General features: G+C 46.1%; 1 protein-coding gene across 1 annotated transcript in view; it reads left to right on the top strand.

Moving 5' to 3' along the window:
• The window catches only part of LOC307070587 (ryanodine receptor 2-like), a gene marked incomplete at both ends in the record, with an annotated part of 73,918 nt that overhangs the window by 38,810 nt on the left and 20,410 nt on the right, over window positions 1-14,698 (top strand). Inside the window, 15 exons of the mRNA XM_079729095.1 lie at window positions 688-803; window positions 1,033-1,109; window positions 2,116-2,237; window positions 2,341-2,345; window positions 2,719-2,779; window positions 3,641-3,897; window positions 7,616-7,697; window positions 8,043-8,173; window positions 8,275-8,562; window positions 8,869-9,115; window positions 9,565-9,652; window positions 9,756-9,845; window positions 10,076-10,240; window positions 11,150-11,284; window positions 12,174-12,286. Of these exons, the coding sequence (XP_079585221.1) occupies window positions 688-803; window positions 1,033-1,109; window positions 2,116-2,237; window positions 2,341-2,345; window positions 2,719-2,779; window positions 3,641-3,897; window positions 7,616-7,697; window positions 8,043-8,173; window positions 8,275-8,562; window positions 8,869-9,115; window positions 9,565-9,652; window positions 9,756-9,845; window positions 10,076-10,240; window positions 11,150-11,284; window positions 12,174-12,286 (1,977 nt within the window). The remainder of the gene's footprint in view (window positions 1-687; window positions 804-1,032; window positions 1,110-2,115; window positions 2,238-2,340; window positions 2,346-2,718; window positions 2,780-3,640; window positions 3,898-7,615; window positions 7,698-8,042; window positions 8,174-8,274; window positions 8,563-8,868; window positions 9,116-9,564; window positions 9,653-9,755; window positions 9,846-10,075; window positions 10,241-11,149; window positions 11,285-12,173; window positions 12,287-14,698) is intronic.

Genomic DNA, 14,698 nt, shown 5'->3' with positions numbered 1-14,698 from the left:
GACTGTGAAAGTGCGGGGTCACGTTAAGGTAAGTGGGCATGTAATGAGGCACTCAAGGTTGACTGGCTTCTCGAAAAAGGTGCTCGCTATCGGGCACCCCCAGTCAGAGCAGGAGTCTGAACACAATCTGTCTTTGTGATTACCGCCAGCGTGGCCTCATGATTGGGAGCCGGTAGGCACCGTCAGCGAAACGCGGCGCCGTCGCTCAATCTTAACTAACAACAAAACAACTTGCACGTCTGATCCGTCACAACAACCATTTTCCCTGATTTGTTTTTTAGAATGCAGTGTTTCCCCTAGATTATTTTTTAGCGGTGGTGCTGTGAGTTGGTAACCTATTAACATCTCTGGGGAGTCTGGGGGCATGCCCCCCCGGAAGAACATTTAAAAAAATAACCCTAATAGTTATATAAACCAATGGTTACTGCAGGTAACCATTTAAAGGGTTATTTTTACCATTTTTTTGGTAATAATATACAGATTGAGCTTCCAAATATGACATAACAACCAAAAGAGTCAAGGTATCTGCTTAGACCAGATCATTGTGCAAATGTACTCGAACCTGGCAGAAACATATTTTTCTTTTTTGCACATTTTGCACATTTTCAGCGGCGCTGGCAATCCATGCATATAGGGGAAACACTGGAATGTATATTGCAAGTGTTGATGTTTTCCCTTCCGCCGCAGGGACCGGAAGACGGTGGAGACGGACTGCCCGGCCATAGCCACCCGCTACGGCTACACACTCCTACAGAGGCTGCTGTCCTATACAGAGGAAGCCCAGGAGAACATCCTGGAGCTGGGTAAACTTTATTTTGTTTGGTTTGCAAAATCCATGAAGCAATTTATGCGTCTGGTGTACTCCGCAGGTTTGTAGACATTGAGCTTTGGGTTTGCACTAGTTCACACAAGTTGTCTGGTTGATTTTGAATGTGTCTCCATACCCATTGATGTATTATTCTTTGAAAATTTTGCGCTGCATATTATGCCAACAAATTGCGTCTGTGTGTGTGTGTGTGGTTCCACATGTAGAGGTGATGCAGGCCAGAGGGCAGACGACCAAGGGCGAGAAGCCTCAGCACCAGCAGAGGATGCATTTTTTAACCAAGGTCTGCCTCAGATCAGAAGCACGCCAACAGCCGAGTCCAGGCCCGCCTCCGTTTGATATGGAATCCTCTCCATAGAGCCGGCCGGCTCTCAAATCCTATTATCTTTCATGTCCAATGCCCCCCCCCCCCCCCCCCATCACCCCCTATCCCCCCCACACTCCCACTCTCTCCCCTCCCTTCAACCCAATACACCCCTCCCCGTTTTCATTTACATGTGAGCGCTTGTGGTGATAGAAGGTTGCCACGGGTTACCCGGACACGTGAAGGCAACTGCGGTGGTGTCGTTTATGGAACCGTTCTGGAAACGCATGTGGGCGTCGGGATTGATTAAAGCATCTCCCACGCAAACGTGTGTCCCGGAGAAGGCGTGCCATGAAACAGAGTTTATTTGTTTGTGATGCATGCCTCTCCCCCTCCCCCTCCCCCCCTTCTTCACTCAGAGCCGGTCTAGTCTGCAGAGCAGCTTCTCACCAGACGCAACACATACTTGCACTGAACAACCACAAACAGTTGGTTGACTGTAGAAATCCATGCCAAAATCGCGTATACACATTCTGAAAACACACTCTCACACGCACTTGTACACGCACACACACACACACACACACACACACACACACAAATAAGCACAAATGTACAAATGTGTGCTGACTGAGGCGACGACGTTAACCAAAGCAGAAAGTCATTAGTATATTGACGCGCTCAGACGAGACACAGTTTAAGGGCTGTACTTCTTGGAACTGGGAATTAGGGTGCTTATTATTGTATGAGTGGTATTGGTCTGCAACAGCACATCCATCGTAATTACGCAACGTGATCTTTGGCGCCAAACGAGACCTGACTTTGTTCCCTTGATTAACCTTCTTGCATTATATGTAAATATATCAGCATATTAATAACGTGATAACAAATAAGAGATTTAGAATCTGTTTTATGCAGGATTTACTAAAGCTACTGTTTGACATCTAAGGGATGCGGCTGCTAAAGTAAGTCCATTCTCTGTCAGGTGGTGCTTCCTCTGCTGGAGCAATACCTCAAGAGCCACCAGGACTACTACCTTTCCAACTCCACCACGTACCAAGGCACCAGGGGCCACGCTTCTAACAAGGAGAAAGAGATGGTCGTCAGGTAGAGAATGGGACCAGATCTTTCAGAAATGTATTATATATACAACCCCTTCATTAAACAGATGATTCTGTTTAATTTGACAAATCCTGTCAAATCTTGACAGGATTTGTCGGTTGGACTGGATAATTAGCTGCCAAGTAAATACTGTCAATGCAAAATGCCTCATTATTTTTCTTCCCATTTGCTCAGCATGTTTTCTGCCATTAATGTATTTATTTTCTCTCCACCCACCATGTTGTCACTAGTTTGTTCTGTAAACTGGCGGGTCTAGTGAGACGTCGAACATCTCTCTTTGGTAAGCACGTCGAGAGGAATGCGGGGACACTGTGTCTAAACTGTGTCAGGCTTTATTTATGACACATGTTTCTACGTTCGAGGCTTCCTACGTGCATAAACGTACATGCGGGATTGATCTGAGAAATACCTATTTATACAGTGACCTTTCATATTCGACGGTTCCCCCCGCCCCCGCCCTCCCCAGGTGGTAAAGACGCATCCATCAACAGCTGCCTCCATGTCTTGGCTCAGGCTCTGGATGCCAGGTACGTAGATGGCACCACCCCCTCCCCTCCCCCACCCAAATCCTCCGGTCACATTAGGCCGGGTAATTGATCCACTGATGCATTGATATCCTCCCTTCAGTGCCCACAACTCCCAGTCTCTTAACGCGTGCGGTCGGTCCTTTTTGTTTTGTTTTTCAAAAGCAGATCAATGGCTATCAGGTACATTTGGCTTGGGGGGAAAAACACAGCTGTTTGGTCTGGCTGGTGGCACTATATTGTGACACTTTATTTTGTTAAGTCATTTTGCTTAGGGTGAACAACCATGGAAAAGAATGTTTCGCAACACACACATTCATCATATGTTCCCCCTATGCATATTGTTTTATGATGAACATATCATGTATGCTTCGTATTATCATATGTCATGAATTACATCTGTTACACTTATGTATTTATTAGTTAAACAAATATGCCCATATAGATAGTGATCACTTATTGTATTACAGGGGATTTGTAGTCTGTTACGCCTTTACTGTTTTGCCAGAGACTGCCAACGACACAGTCCCTGATTGTCCCTATTACGTTGTTAACTACAACAGTCCCTGATTGGCCCTTGTAAGTTGTCAACGACGACGCAGTCCCTGATTGGCCCGTTTACGTGGTCAACTACGACACAGTCCCTCATTGGCCCATGTACGTTGTCAACGACGACGCAGTCCCTGATTGGCCCGTTTACGTCGTCGACTACGACACAGTCCCTGATTGGCCCTGATTGCATTGTAATTTCTGGAAAAGGACATGGGCAGCAGGAGGTCCAGACTGTTCCGTGCAGCATAACAGCCTGGAGGTCACGTGATCCAGATGGTCTCCAGGCTGAAGAAGCCTTCCCTCTCTCCTCAGGTCCCTGATGCAGGGCTCATCAGAGGTCATCCGGGCCTCCGTGCGCTCCTTCTTCGACGCGGCGGCCGTCGACCTGGAGACGACGGTGGAGCACCTCTCCGTGACCCTGGCGGCCGTCCCCCAGGGCAGGGGTCCGGGTCCGCAGCCCCACTGGGGCCTGGCCAGCGTGTGCGGCTACACGGCCTCCACCCTGCTGCCCCTCCTCACCGCCCTCTCCCAGCACCTCAGGAGCCAGGGCTCTGGAGATGACCTATTAGGTGAACAACACAACTATACCGTAGCTATAAAGGTGGTCTGTTGGTTATCCAACTGTGGTGGTAGTAATTGAATGATCTTACTACTATAATAGCAGGCCTGTCGCAACAGTTACTGAAGTTACTCATGTGCGCATGTGCCAAGCAGCCTGCAGCTCACACACACACACACAGCACGCGCGGACGGATACATACGCCCCAAGCACGCACATGCACACCGCATACACACGCCGCACACACACGCACATGCGCACAAACATACATGGAAACGCCCACAAACACACACACACACACACACACACACACACACTCCGTATGTCAGGACAAAGGCAGTGACACATACACGGATGCACTCACACACACTCGCGCGCGCTGTACGTCGAGACAAAGGCAGCGACACACTCGCCAAGCTATGAAATTATGTTTTTAAATATAACGGCTCCGCCATCGACACAAGCACAGGTAAGAACACGCACGCACACACAGCGACCCTCGCCCAGGTAAGATGTTATGTTTTAAAATATTACGGCTCCACCATTGACACATGCGCAGGTAAGAACACACACGCACGCGCACATAACGCAGCGACACTTGCCCAGGTAAGACGTTATGTTTTTAAACATAAAGGCTCCGCCATCGACACACACGCAGGTTAGAACACACACGCACGCACACACACTGCAGTGACACTCGCCCAGGTAAGACGTTATGTTTTTAAACAAAACGGCTCCGCCGTTCGACAAACTCTCCCAGATAACACCTTCTGTCTATAGACTGTAGAAATTGCGATAAAAGAAGGGAAGAGACAATTTCTCACCTCGAAAAGCAGAGGCGGATTGTTCATTTTGTCATATAAAAACTAAATTCATAAATTCAAACATCGCACCGACTGGCATATCAACACACAAGCGACGTGATCTTAGGCCGTGTCCCTATAACACAGAATGAAAACATGTCAATAACACAGTATGGTGATTTATATCTATAGAGTCCATCACAAGACTACACTTTGTTGTTCAAATGTAACATTACCCTCCTCCTTGAGCCTCCCGAAATGTCTTTACACTTTGTTGCTCAAACTTAATATTACTCTCCTACTTGAGCCTCCCCAAATGTCTTGCGATATTGATATCCCCCCTCCCCCCTGCGGACTGTTTTAGTTGTTTTATTTTTCTTATGTATTGTGTGTATGCTATGTGTGACTGTAGGCTACTGCTACCTGTCTTGGCAAGGACACGAAGAGATGTTTAATCTCAATGATGATTATTATTTTCAACTAACCAATAGTAGTTGACTTGCATTTTAAAATGTAAATGCACTTTTCAGCCCTGAATAACAGTAAAAGCTATTTAATAATTGATTTGCATGCATAGTATACTACACTTTCCATTGAACAATTACCCCTGTTAATTGTAATAAATAAAATTAGTCATAAATTGACAAATTTTATAATGTGATCAAATGCTCACACACTAGCTGCTTTCAGACACACGTGTAAGTCCTGATATTCTCCTGATTGGCCGTATGTGTGGACAACACATCCCATATCCATGAAATTTGTACCCTGAAAATCTCCTGAATAATACTACCCATGAGGTAGTATTTTCTCGGTAGGAAATGTAAATTACCTTATATGTGAAGTGAGGAGTAGAAAGTCAGTATTTCTCACACCACTTCAGTGGGCGTGTTGACGACGCTTCTGCATGTCACTGAGTGGCCCCCTAAATGATAATCAGCCTGTTCGCCTTTTGTTCGCTGAATGGTTAAAAAATATTTAAATGTTGGCACTGCTTTTAAGAATCATTTGTGGTGAACGAATTTTATACTTTGTAAAATTATAGGAAAAATGTTATTATATTATGCGCTCAGGAATTTGTTACATTATCGACTGGGGTTTCCACATTATTGCTATGGGTATGCTATGCTATTACAACTAGAGGTTGAGCTCGCGCAACGTGCGTGTGAAAACTCAAGTATTAATAATAATGACGATAATAATGTTTGGAACCCTTTCAAGACCATCACGGTCAAATTAAGCCTAGTTCAGATAAAATATTTGTGATGAGAATGCATGCAACAGAATCACAAGTAAACTGTGCTGTTCCCATGGCTGCAGGGAGAAGTGCTGTGAAGCGTTCAGCGCTGTTGCAGCGGCAGAGACCGGGTGCTTCAGCTCTCGTTGTTCCAGGATTTAAAAGCGGGCGATGCGCTGGCCTAATCAGAAACAAAACACATTCTTCAGGGACTGTGTTATCCCTAGGGACAGACAAATCATTGATTAGACTTTGTTCCTTGGCAACTGATGAGAAACAAAATACCACAGCTAGGATATTTATACTTATGTTTACATATTTGTTCATTCTTCATTGTGCTAACGGTGTTCCCTTTACCGCCCTGTTGTAACACTATCAATATGTTCTGAATCCACACAGCATCTTAACAAGGTCAGGCTCCTGAGACCACATGAGACCGCTTCAGACCGTCTGCCACACACCAGTTCACACTGCGTCCCAAGATTGATTAGACTCTTCGCAAATCTTTGAGCTGAACCGGGCTTCACAGTGCAGATAACATCTGAATATAACTATAGGTAAAAATGTTCAATAGAACAAAAGCGTTTTGGTTGTCAGTACTGCCTTCAAGCAAAACCAAAGCCTTTCAATTGGGCAGTCTATGACATATACACACCTCTGGGAGATGAAGAAGGAGACTACATATACATTGAGTCATTTCACAGAATCCGAAAAAAACACTTTGCAATGTATAAGTAATTCTCTTTAAACTGTCAAAACTCAATGAAAGAGATAGCTTTTAACATACACGCCGTCCTTACAACCTAATGTAGCACACCTGAAGTGTGTTTGAATCACGCAGAGAACCTGCATGAGAGATGACTTCTAAAAGACTGCTCCCTCTCCATACAGGAGAGAGAGAGAGAGAGAGAGAGAGAGAGAGAGAGAGAGAGAGAGAGAGAGAGAGAGAGAGAGAGAGAGAGAGAGAGAGAGAGAGAGAGAGAGAGAGAGAGAGAGAGAGAGAGAGAGAGAGAGAGAGAGAGTCCTTGTTACCTTTGCCCATATGCTAAGCAGCAGGGAGGAACAGCTGGCATCCACACCTCCCAAATCACACAGGGAAACCCCCCCCTACACACAAACAACCTGGTCCTCTCCCTTCTCCTTGCTGCTCTTCCTCTGCTTTGAAATCAGATCTCATTAACCACAGAGCAGCCTTGGCATATCCTCCTCCTCATTGATCTTTCGACCTTCCCATAAATCCGTCATTAGGTTAATAATAAACTGCGATCATTATCGTCGTCCTCGTCATCGTTTCCCTACGGTCTTCCTCGGCTTCATTGTGCCCTGGCCAGGCTCTCAGCCTTCCCTGCCACCGGATGAACCCGAGGGGACATCTTTACTGTTTATAAGTCAAGTGGTATTCACAGCTTGGATCATGGTTCATTATGAATAATTAAAGCAGTCAAGTTAAAATTTTGGATGGATGTGATATCATCCGTCAGGATTTGATTGGAAAAGTGACAGAACACACTGGCCAGCACTGTGCTAGTGCATTTCCTATTTCGATTGCATCTCAAGCTCTTCGTTCTTCTGGCGTACTTCCAGGCCAAATGTCGTACGCACTGTGCCTGTGTAAGTGCGCTAATAGCGAAGGTGCAAACTGACTCTGTGAACCATGCCACTGTTGTGCCTGACCTTGTGTTCCCCAGTGGGGAGCGTCCAGGTGTACTGTTACCGGATCCTCAACTGCCTGTACAGCCTGGGCACCAGCTGCAAAGTGTATGTGGAGGGGTAAGCCTTTAGCACTCTCCTCGGGAGCTACTGCCTGCTAGAGTGTGTGGTGCTGGCGTGATTGGTTGTTTGGTCTGGCATGTGTAGAACGAGTTGCTAAACTAGAATATCTATTCCAAGCTCACTCTTTTTGAGTAGATTCTGTATAATTGCGTAATTTTAAGTAACTATCCAGTTCCTATGAAACATATCGGTGTATGATTAATCCAAAGGTTTTAATAATTAATAAGAGGTCATAACGAACAAACTAGTTCTTCAGTAGGTGAGCTAATGATTAGGAGAGCTGGTTGTCACCATGAGAAGTGTCTCCCCTGCCCCGCCCTCATCCGTGTGTCTCCGTCGCAGACAGAGGTCAGCCGCAGGCGCCTGTCTGGCCGCCCTGATCGGGGTGTTCCCAGTCAGCGTCTTGGAGCCGGCCCTCACCCAGGACCAGCCCAGCTCCATCTTCCACACGCTGAGCGACACCGAGAGACAAGGTAGCCATAAAGCACCCCCTCCCAAACACTCCCCCACACCGCCAAGTGACACGCCCAGTCACTCAGTCTGCCCCTGCTCCCTGCTCATCTGTGTCCCCCAGACCTGGGGGTGCCCGGCAGCCCGGAGGAGCTGTGTCCCCTGCTGCCCTCCCTGGAGCAGGCCCTGGGGGAGGTAGAGACCTTGGCAGCTGCCGGCGCCGGGGCTCGCCAGGCCCACTACGGCCACGTCACCGAGGTCACCCTGCCCCTGGTGTGCAGCTACATGGCCCGCCGGTGGCAGCAGGTGGGACAGCTGGCTCACCTCGACACCGCTCTACTGGGCCACATCCTCCGTATCCTCCACAACCACCTGGGGAAGTGCCAGGGGGACTGGATGCAGCAGCTCGCAGGTGGAGCATTTAAGTCATTTGTTTGAAATGGCCACGCTGTCCGTCAGCTTTAAGTGTATGAGGTGCGCCGGGAGAATATATGTTGATGGCGCCAATTTAGGTTCTGAACGCTCTCAGCTCATTACTTCAGCAATGTAAGACTTGTCAATGGCAGAGAAACATAGGGCGGGAGAGAGGGGACGTTTTTTTGGTTGATTAGTTTAAAAATCATGCTCTCTTCTTCTTCTCTCTTAAATACTGCTCAGTGCAGCTGATACCAACCAATGTTATTCACTACACTCACACATCATCGGTGTGTCTCCCTAGTCTTCGTCCAGCCTATCATCTGCGAAGCCTGCCCCGCCCTCCTGAAGAGCCACTTCCTGCCGCTGATGGAGAAGCTGAGGAAGCGGACGGAGGGCATCCTGCAGGAGGAGGAGCGCATGAAGATGGACGCGGCGTCCCACAGCGACCGCTCGGAGGCCGAGCTGCGCATCCAGGAGAAGTTCATGGTGCTGGTGCGGGACCTGTACGCCTTCTACCTGCTGCTGATCCCCTTCGTGGACACCAAGCGGTGAGGACACCGGAACAGTGTGCTACAGTACACAGCACATGGCCCAGAGGCCCAGGCAATGCATACATACAAGACTCACCCTGTGAGTCGATATCAAAAGGGGAGCCCTCGTGATCATACACTATTGATTAAGAGGGGTGATTGATGTCATACCAGCTAAAAGGTTTGAAATATGAATAAAGACAGATATTTGTTTGAATATTTCTGCGCTTAAGAATTCATGTAAGCAATCTGCCCCCCGGTGAAAACAGCTGTACATTAATAAATAATCGTAATAATAACTGAGAAATTATCAACTATAATTACATTTTGGAAGGAACTAGGTTTTTGCCGGACATTGACAAATAATATGCAGTGAAGATTGGGAATGATTTTTTTTTCCCATGGTTCCTATAAAGCTTTCATGCAATTAATCTCTATAGCATTGTTGGCATGTTTGGTTGTTTCAGGGCCAGCTGGTTAAAGGAGTGCGACCCAGAGGCCCAGCAGTTGTTTGGCATGGTGGCCGACATCTTTACCTTTTGGGCCAAGTCTCATGTGAGTGTGTGGGCGAGGACAGAAAATGAAGGTTGGTTTGGTTAAAAAGTGTATCCTCTCAACAGCATACCAACTCACACACTCTTTATGTACAACACAACAGAATTTCAAGTGGGAGGAACAGAACTACGTGGTCCAGAATGAAATCAACAACTCAGCCTTCCTGGTCAACAGCAATGACAAGATGTCCAAGGTTAGCAGTGAAAGCACAATCCGCATGTCAAGTTTGACCACTGCCCTGAATGGTCCTAAAGTACCGCCATGGTTGAACTCCCGTCACAACCTATGGCGGGCAATAATAAGTCCCAGTGCTGCGTTTCCAATGACATTAGCCCTTTTCACCCGTTTTCAAGGCGAGAATCGCCCCTTCAGTCATTTAACAAGTAGGCTGATCATCCGCTTCATGGGTTTTTCAATTTTCAGCCCATGGACCATGAGAACAGGAAGTCTAAAAGGAAGGGGGATCGCTATTCCGCACACACCTCTCTCATTGTTGCTGCCGTGAAAAGGCTGCTCCCTGTAGGCCTGCATTTCTGCTCTCCAGACGACCAGAGCCTTATCGCACTGGCCAAGAGCCACCTCCATCAGGTAGAAAATAAATGGTGCTCATGCCCCCTCTTCCTTAAGCCCTCCAAGAGCATTGTGCTATGAATTTGAAATCCCAGACTGCCGAGAGAAAAAAAAATACATTAACGGTCGGATGACTGGTTCGTTTCCTTGTTGTTTTCATATGTATTTCTTTCATGACTTTGTTTGTTTCTGTTTCCTCCACAGAAAGATGCAGACGTTGAGATTCAAGAGCATATCTGTAATGGTCTATTACAGCTTCAGAGCCGGGTAAAGACAATCCTTGATTGACATCAACTAAATAGAAACCAAAGCTTCCATTTTCTGCTCCTAATCGAATGCCTTGACAGGTGGATTACGTTTGCATAAAAAATGACACTTGATAATATAGCAACAAGATCTAGGGAAAACAACCTTACCCATACCACATAGCAAAGTTAGCATTGGCATATCTACAGCACGGGCTGGCTTCTTTTGGATTGTTTAACATAACTAAACTTTAAACGATTTTTAATGTGCTTCATTTAATTTTCCTTGGTGATACTGATTTAAAGGTTTTAAACATAATACACAAAAGCCGTCACTATCATTTGCATATTAATTCATTATTGTTGAGTCTTGGACTACTGAGAGCACTACATTTGTCCAAGGCAACCTTAGTGTGCACACTATTTAATTCAACTTCAAGATGTTCACTATTCTTCCAATCATGTGTTCCAGTAGTCAGTCGTACTTGACTGTAATGAGAATAATCCACTGGCCTGTTTTCCATTAACATTTGTCTTCCAAACATCAGCCTCGGATGGCTCAGGATGGGTGACTTAGAACTACATTTTCAAGGCTGAGAATGTATTCTAGACTGAAATAATTGGGTGAGAAAAGCTCTGTATAAATACAGTGCATTAACCATTTACTCTTATATTCTCTCAGCAGGACTCAACAGTGATCCAGTGGCAGAAGGACCTCTATAGCGAGCCCATTGGGCCGCATAAGGACAGCACAGACATCCAGAGCAATGCAACGAGGATCCTGCGCATCGCCCGCGTGCTCTATTACCTGGATCAGGTAGGCTTCACAGAGAGGGGAACATAGAAGGACTCTCTGGAATGACGTAGGTGTTAATGCATGGACCAAAAGGAGAACCAGATATAGTATGTGTGTTACCCTTGACCTGTGGGTCGGGTTCCACACTTATGGTCACCTGATTGAGCTCATATGCGTATCAGGCTTCCCCGTGGGAGATTGCAGCTTTATGAGCTATATTGATATTTGATGGTGATCAATATATTCATTTTTTTAAGGTATTCTCATAAAGGTGCTTTATAAATAAACAGCCATTGATTCGGTGCAATGTGTTCACTGGGACATTGATGAACAGACAAGGCCAAATTATTTAGCAATTAAAATGTAAGTTTCAAACACTATACTTAATTATGGCTATTTGCGCTAGAATACTACTGGTTATATATATCGGTTTCACAATTTTGATATCATTGCTGCTGTAGAGCCACACAAGAACATTGCAGTCGCTGGTAAGTTAGTTTCTATTCACTAGGTAGGGCCTATGGTATATAAACAATATAAATGTAGCACGTAGCGGGCATGAAAAGCGGGAGGTCATGGGCCTATAGCCTCCTTGCCAGCGTGGCTGGGGCCCCTGGATTTTTGTTGTTTTTTGGTGGGGGTTTTACCGGCCCTTTGTCATGCCCAGGCCCCCGGCCGTCCCCCCTCTTGGCGTCACTGCGTGTAGCTGTTGATGGGGTTCAAACAATGTGTGGGGAGCCAGATGCACAAAAATCCACAACTTTGGGGTCGCGGGCCAAAAAAGGAAGCATGCAGGATCAGTCCCCACCTGGGCTGAAGAGCAGCTGGTTGGTACCCCTTTCTGTGGAGGAAGGATTAAAGCGTTTGTGTGCGTTCGCTCACTGTTTCCTGCCGCTTGGCTTTTCTCCAGGTGGCACACCCGCAGAGCGGCAAGAGAGCCGCATGGCACACTGTTCTGTCCAAGCAAAGAAAGAGAGCGGTGGTGGCCTGCCTCAGGATGGCCCCCCTGTACAACCTGCCCAGGTCAGATCTCAGGACCCCAGACCCCACTATATTCACTGTAGTGGCCATCTTGGTTCTAAACAGTAGCAGTGTCCCCACCCAGCTTCTGTTTAGAACCAATAAGGCCATTAAATTGAATAAGGCATTTAGAAGGCTTTGTTTTGCTCTGCCTGCTCACCTAAGTGTTTTAAGTGCCTTGTTACAGATATGTTCACAATTTACTAACCAATGGGGCCAAAAGGGACCAAGGGCCCTATTTTAACGGTCTGAAACGCAAGTGAGAAGTGCCAAGCGCAAGTGGCTTTGTGGGCGGTTCTATGGCGATGTTGCTATTTTACCGGCGCAAAAATGACTCTTGCGCCCGGCGCAAATCTAAAAAGGGTTGGTTTGAAGTAGCCTAATTACCCGTAGGTGTGGTTTGGGCGTAACGTGCAATAAACCAATGAGAGTGCCATCTCCCATCCCCTTTAAGAACCATGAGCCATTTGAATCTGACGAGTTGATATTTTGACAGCGCGTCTGCTGTCTCCGATGAGACAGATGCACATGAATTTCAAACTTCAAATGGCTCAGTTTATGGCCAAATAATATGGCCTAATTCACACATGGAATAAGGTTTTCTTCCACAACTTCAGAAATACCTCAAATAAAATTTGGCAAAGAAAACTTAACACACATATGATATGCGGTAACTGTGGTTCTATTTAATGATATACGCAATACATTATAAACATTGTTTCTTATCAGTATTGTATGCATTATCGTTATCGACTTGTGTTCCTAATATGCATGTGTCCCCCCGTTAATATACATTGCCATGGACTGTATTATGCGTTACATGTTTAGTTTGCGTGTGTTTAAACAGATGGACGCACACACGCGCGCCTGCATTCATTAATTCTTTAATGCATACACACACGCGCACCCGCATTCATTCATTCTTTTTAACACTCACTCGCGGTAAAACAATGTTTTCTCACGATCAAATACTCATCAATCCTAAAAGTTATGGGCATGTACACAATGTCTGTGTCAAGAAAATATGTGTTTGCTGTACGTTCGTTTGCAGATGCATTGATTTAAAATTACAACTTATTACCGTTGTATCAGCTGTTCTTTCCCAAATAATTTACCAAGAATGTGTGGCTAGGTAGATGAGAGAAGCAAAGTGTATGCGCGAGGTGCACAAGCAACATTATGCATGCGCCCTTAAAATAGCATCTGAACAACGCGGCACTGACTTTAAACCAGGTATTTCCTGGTTTGTGGTGCAAGTGATTTCTGAAACTGCAAAATAGCACCAGGGAACGTTTGCACCAGAACACGCCTCCTCCTTTCGCCGAACCGCCCCTTGGGGCGCAAGATCATTCCCTAATTTACCGACGCGTGGCGCAGGAGGGAAAAGAACGCTCTGCGCCAGTTGCAAACTAGCAACGACGCATGCGCCAGTGAGAAAGTCAATCGCGCCGGATGCAAGATAGGGCCCCGTGTCCCATTGTGCGTATTCAAATTTCTTCAGTCTAGAATAAATTCTCAGCCTTGATAATGTAGTTCTAAATGTTTATCTGTTGTTCATCGAAAGGGGTGATTATCATAGGGTTTATTTGTGTTCGAGTAGTATTTACTGAAAGTCTTTCATCAGTAATTATACTGTTAGTATAATTTGGAAATTATTTTTAATTGTTGGATTCAATCCTGCTTATGGATACTTCTGTAAGGACCAAAAGGTCAAGCATTGTTAGTGTGTGTGTGTGTGTGTGTGTGTGTGTGTGTGTGTGTGTGTGTGTGTGTGTGTGTGTGTGTGTGTGTGACTGTGTATGTGACTGTCTGTGTGTGTGTGACTGTCTGTGTGTGTGTTGGCTTCCCTGCTCTGATACCGGCCCCCAGAGAAATGTAGCAAGCTCAGCTATGGCCAAATGGAAAATGTGGTATTTTACATAGAAGAAAACAACTGTATTCCAAGTAATTGCTATCTCAGTGATCAATAACACTGTCAATCAAATAGATAGTCTGGGGATTATTTTTTTCAATGCAACAATAAGATGAGATCTCTGCTATCAGTGCTCCGAAAACAATTTGGCATCAAAAATGTATTCATCTATGCGTGTGTGTGTGTGTGTGTGTGTGTGTGTGTGTGTGTGTGTGTGTGTGTGTATGTTCGCGATGTCACCATCAAACAGAAGTGTTCGTGTCTGCTACTACACAGGTCCGTGTACGGCCGTGGAGTGTAGCCGCTGTGGAGCGCCCAGCGTTTAGTGCGTGGTGCCATAGTTTGGTGCGTTTAGTGCCGTGGTGTTTCTGGGCGCTGTCCGGCCTTACCATTGTTGTGGACATGCAGTTCACACGCTCTCTGTGCGGAGTGCCGGAGTTTCAGAGGTGTGCACCACACACAAGCTCACGCAGTTCAAAGCTATAAATGAGCTTTGAATCATC

This window comes from Pollachius pollachius (assembly GCF_949987615.1).
Source record: "Pollachius pollachius genome assembly, chromosome: 2".
NCBI classification, from domain to species: Eukaryota; Metazoa; Chordata; class Actinopteri; order Gadiformes; family Gadidae; genus Pollachius; species Pollachius pollachius.
Note: the sequence above shows the minus strand (reverse complement) of the source record. Positions and strands in the feature narration are given on the sequence as shown.